General features: G+C 37.4%; 1 protein-coding gene across 1 annotated transcript; it reads right to left on the reverse strand.

The window, feature by feature from the left end:
- Positions 1-216: 216 nt before the first annotated feature.
- On the reverse strand, positions 217-2,005 carry LOC114740987 (expansin-A1). The gene is made up of 4 exons (XM_028929244.1): positions 1,928-2,005; positions 1,679-1,821; positions 1,249-1,561; positions 217-1,162 (listed from the first exon to the last, which is right to left on the reverse strand). The coding sequence occupies exons 2-4, from the start codon at positions 1,809-1,811 to the stop codon at positions 856-858; spliced, it is 753 nt and encodes a 250-aa protein (XP_028785077.1). The 5' UTR covers positions 1,812-1,821; positions 1,928-2,005; the 3' UTR covers positions 217-855.
- Positions 2,006-4,945: the final 2,940 nt, after the last annotated feature.

Below are 4,945 nucleotides of genomic sequence, written 5' to 3' on the forward strand. Positions count from 1 at the left end.
AGGAGAGTAGTAAGTACTAAGTGGAGCTTTGGTAATATTTTTTTTTCCCGGTAGAACTAGTTACTGTTTGAAAATGATAAATTTTTAAGATCATTTTTCATTCGTATCCTGTTAAATTATGCTAATAATTAGCTAGTCTCATTTAATATAATTAAGTTTGAATTATTTGGCTTTTATATAAAGGACCTGGAGTAAAATTGAAAGAAGAGCAGGTAGTAAAAATAAACTGAACTTGAAATTACAAGCCGAAATAAGAAGTTACAACTTGACGAGTCTCTGATACAACCAGAGATAAATGCACAACAACATAACTACAGCCAAAGCTGTTTTACAATTTTGATTAGAGAAAGCAAACACTGCTTCTCACAAACTCTCCACCAAAAGGAGAAAAATCACAACCACAAAGGAAAAGAAAAGGAAACTTGTTAATTCATATTCCTTCAAACACTAACTGGCGGGTAGTCCCCAGATTCCACCTCTTCCAGTAAGCTCTTTAACCCCCAAATTACCACTTCGGCTGCTAACTCTTCTTCAGCAGCAAAAGCTCAAAAATACTTCCCCAAAAAATTAAAAAAAAGACCGCATGAATCTTCTGGAACCCTACACTGACACAGCCTAACTCACACCCAAAACGATGAAGAGCCATTTCAAAAATAAGCCCTTCTCATTTTCTGACCCAAAAAGGCAAAAAAAAGAAAAAAAACTTCCCCCACAGACATACAGTAGCATACTATCTAATATCTTAGTATACTAGAGAGTCACCTAACTAAAACTTGAATTGAGGATATCCAATTCAAGATCCTATCTATATAATCTATAACATATCATAAATCAGGGGATTTGAGGTTGAAGCTTTTAGTTGAACTGAGCGCCAGTGAAGGTTTGGCCAAAGGACCAGCCTGCTGGAGCAACGTTGTTAGAGACTACAGTGCGACCATCGCTGGTTGTGACCTTAAAGGACAGGCTTTGTCCGTTAAGGTGGTTGTTGCTCTGCCAGTTCTGACCCCAGTTCCTTGACATTGGCATCCAGCCGGTCCTAGACCCTTTAATGGCCACCGCATGAACATCTCCGGCGCCTCCCACATTGGTGATGAGGACTAGGTTGAAGTACGAGTGTCCATTGATTGTGAACCTCATACCTCCCTTTCTCCTGCAGGGTACCCTACACAAAACAAATTTCTTATATATCAATCTCATGGCTACCCACACTTGAACATTCTCAACAATATCGTCCGAACAAAATGTTACCTTCGGTAGGCCACAGGGACGATTCCGGCTCGGTACTGGGCGATGCGGAGGAAGACGGGCTGGGCGAGGTCAAAGTGTTGGAGGGGAGGGTTGCACCAGCCGCCGGCATTGTTGGGTAAGGCATTGTTTGGAGGGCAGAAATTGGTGGCTGTGACCACAATGGAGCCAGGGAGGCACCATTTAGCATCATTGGCACACTTAATCTCAAAGCAAGAACCACAGCTCAAGCCATTGTTGAACAGAGCAGTGCTCAGAGCAGCCGTGTTGGTCCCATACCCCTGGCTGTACAGATTCCCGTACCCACAAGCACCGCCTGCACATTTTCAAAAAAATAAAATTAGCCAAATGGGTCTCCTCCAAAAGCTTCAAGATCCAAACTTTCTGGTAAATGTGTGACATTTTATGCCTAAATTCATTGTTTTGCACTTACCCATTGTCCCTGAAGCGTCACTTCCTCCATAAAAGGTAGCGTGGGCGTCCGTCCACCCTCCGCCGCCGGATCCATGGGCGGAGGAAACCACCAAGAGAAAAGCCGTTACGACAAGCAACCCCAGGTGAGCCATTTTTCTTTTCCTGAACAAACAACACACAGAAAGAAACTATCAGCTTCCTTCTTCTTCTTCCTCCTCCTCTTCCTGGGAGCTCAGAATAATTCAAACTAGAGCCAAAAGACTATTACTTTGACACACAGGCTTGAAGCAAGCAGAGCAACGACTCAGAGAAGATGAGGGAAGTTGTGAGGAGGTTGTGTGAAGGAAAATGTGAGGGGTTGCGACCTAATTTATAGACCTTGGCGGGGGCAACGCGAGCTAAGTATGGGATTGGGCTGAGCGGGTAGATAGGGCCACACACAAAACTTACACAACGAACTACTATTACTTTTAAATTGTTGGGACCATAAACTGCAAAGGACGACAACTAAGTGGTAACTGGTAAGAATTTCTCAGGTCAAAAAAAAAAGGGTAAGAATTTCTCCATTGCATGTGGTCTTTGATCTGACGGTCAGGATTTACGTGTCAGATCCTTTTTTTTTTTTATCAAACTATATATAAAATTTTTGACAAAATTAGAAGAAATGGAATTCCTGCTGCTGCTTGAGCAACTATGAGTTCACTTTGAAGGAGACAAACGGTTTGTAGTTTTAGGTTTTTTTTTTCTTTTTGACCTTGTAGTTTTAGGGTTTGAAAGCGCGTGGAAGGGTATCTTTCCCAGTGGGTGCATGCCGGATTTTAAGTAAAGGAGCTCACAAGCTTCCAAAGGCAAGAAAGCATCGTCGTCATTTTGCCGCAAATGCCCCTTTTACACCCTCTCCCTCTCTCTCATGCTTTTCAGTTTTCATTAAGAACTGGTTTTCAGTTTTCTTTTCATTTATTAACCTCCTCCCCCGAATTTAATTCACACTTTCGCACAGAAATTTTCTCTCGCATCAGAGATGCATCCTTTCACATGAAAAGGGTGTTGGGGGAAAAAAATGCTGCATATATTCTTTCACATATCTTTTTATATTTAAATGAAGCAAAATTGGGTTAAAAGAAAAAGTAAGTAATTATCTTATAAGTGATTTATATTCGAAAATAAATTTTTCTCCTGCAAGTGACTTATATAGAGAAACATAGTGATATTTAATGGGAATTTAAGTCAGAACGAGCAAAAAAAGTTAAGTCTGAAAATTTTTTTGGCGTCAATCACCTTACAGTTTAATGGTAAGGAAATTTCTTTGTAAATAAGATATTATTATAATTTTGGATTCATTCACGATGTCTTGTTGTTAGTGCTCTTTAATTCAAAAAAAAAAAATTAGTTTTGGTGAACCCAAATTTCACCATACATAATTTCTTACAATTTTTAATCATGTGTCTGGATATACCAATTAGGAGATTCAAAACTCACTTTTGCAAACATTGTTGTCATTGAATGCTTGCTTGATTGATTTTGTTAAATTACGTTTTTTCCCCAAATCTTAGTTTTTTTTAATACAAGTAGAAGCTTGTTTTTCCAAAACTGGATTTTTCTAAACTACGTTTTATTAATATCATTTTCTACAACTACTAGCAAAACACACAAAATAACTTCGGTTTGAAGAGTTGATCATGACTAAACAAGTCTCATGACTCACTTCTTCTATTATTAACAATACTCTAACACGTTTTTTTTTGTTAAATGAATCAAACAACTAATTAATAACTAGGGCCTAAGACAGTTGACTTTTAATTAAATTCCCTAAATATCTAGTTAGAAATTCAATTCCCAACGATATGTATGAAAAAGGTCTTGTGGTCAGCACAAACCATAAAAAATTTAACAAGTTACTCAAGCATGAATTCTACGAATTATTTTCTTTTTAACTTTGACTGAAAACAACTTTGTTTCATGCTTAACAAGAAGAGTAAAAAATTACAAAATTCAATCAAATTGTCTCATTCACAAGTCAAAACTCTAAACCGGAGGATCGAGAATCGGCGTAGGGGGTTTGGCGCTAGAGCTGGTGATGTAGGCAGCGCGACTAGTTATGGGCCAGTCCATCACGGGTTGGAGCCCATGCATATCCTCTTGAAAGAACCTACCTCTCGAGCCTGAGTGGGTTTTTCTTTAAATTTCTTTTTTTACATATTTTACACATATTTTTAATTTTTCAAATTAAATTACAAAATTTTATAGATTAGATCCTACTTATTTTTATATTTTCAAATAACTACATAATTAAATTAATATCAAGACTTGCAAATATAAACAAATAATCTATTTTTAATAGTTGTTTTATTAATATAAAAATATAAAATAATAAATAAAATGAGAGATTAATTTAGAATCAAAGTATTTAATAAAATATTAAACAATATTTAAATTGAATGAAAATGATAAATTCTTTCTCATTAAAATTAAACTAACTAAAAACAATAATAATAAAAAAGGCTAGCCTACCTACCCAAAGCTCGAGTTGGCAGGTGCTAGTTGAAAGGATTAATCTCAAAATGAGCTCGTATTTTATCAATCCAATCTATTACTTTTTGGCAGGTTAGCCACCATATTATAACCTCTGTTTGAAATTTATTCGCTTGAGTTATAGGGCTTTTCTGAATTATTGATTGAAATTTTCAAAATCAGCTTTTTAATCATAATTAATTTATGACATCGGGTAAATAGTTTCTCACTACTTGTATCCAAACATGCTCATGATAGGTAACTCTAGAGCACTCAATGCCACCGTAATTCACTTTCTGTAACCAAGCGAACAAATTCTGAAACTCCCAATGAATATCGGTGGGAGGGGCCAAGGAACAAGACACAAATAGGATCCGTGCAGGCAGCTCTGTGCAAGTGGGCCTCCTCTGTTCGCATGGACGGTCTCTGTGTAACTTAACATGTCCGGTTTTACTGTTGCTGACGACTCTCCCAAAGTTACCCACAAAAAGCAAACCGAAAAGCATTCCCCTGCACATGGGTGCAACAACGCAACACAATATTTTCTTTTTCATTTCTTTATTTATTTTATTTAGATATACTTTATTCACGTTTCAGCCTTGACGAAGACACCTACCTTCTCCTCTTGGCGTCTTTTCTTATTCAGCCGGCGATAATCAAATCTTCTCCCTCCCAGCTCATTGCTCAGCTGTGGTTATCCGTCCAGCTATTAGCATCTTCTCTTTTTTCAAATATATTGATGATAGCTATCTAGTATTCCATCCGTTTTTTCCCC

The sequence above is a fragment of the Neltuma alba genome, unplaced genomic scaffold (genome assembly GCF_004799145.2).
Source record: "Neltuma alba isolate B1F8T4 unplaced genomic scaffold, ASM479914v2 tig00003226_pilon, whole genome shotgun sequence".
Lineage (NCBI taxonomy): Eukaryota > Viridiplantae > Streptophyta > Magnoliopsida > Fabales > Fabaceae > Neltuma > Neltuma alba.

What these genes read in the sequence shown, in the direction of transcription:
- LOC114740987 (XM_028929244.1), bottom strand. Translation starts at nt 1,811, where the DNA reads ATGGCTCACCTGGGGTTGCTTGTCGTAACGGCTTTTCTCTTGGTGGTT. An exon ending in TGACGCTTCAGGGACAATGG is followed by an intron (nt 1,562 to 1,678) that starts GTAAGTGCAAAA and finishes GAAAATGTGCAG; the next exon opens with GCGGTGCTTGTGGGTACGGG. An exon ending in GTCCCTGTGGCCTACCGAAG is followed by an intron (nt 1,163 to 1,248) that starts GTAACATTTTGT and finishes TGTTTTGTGTAG; the next exon opens with GGTACCCTGCAGGAGAAAGG.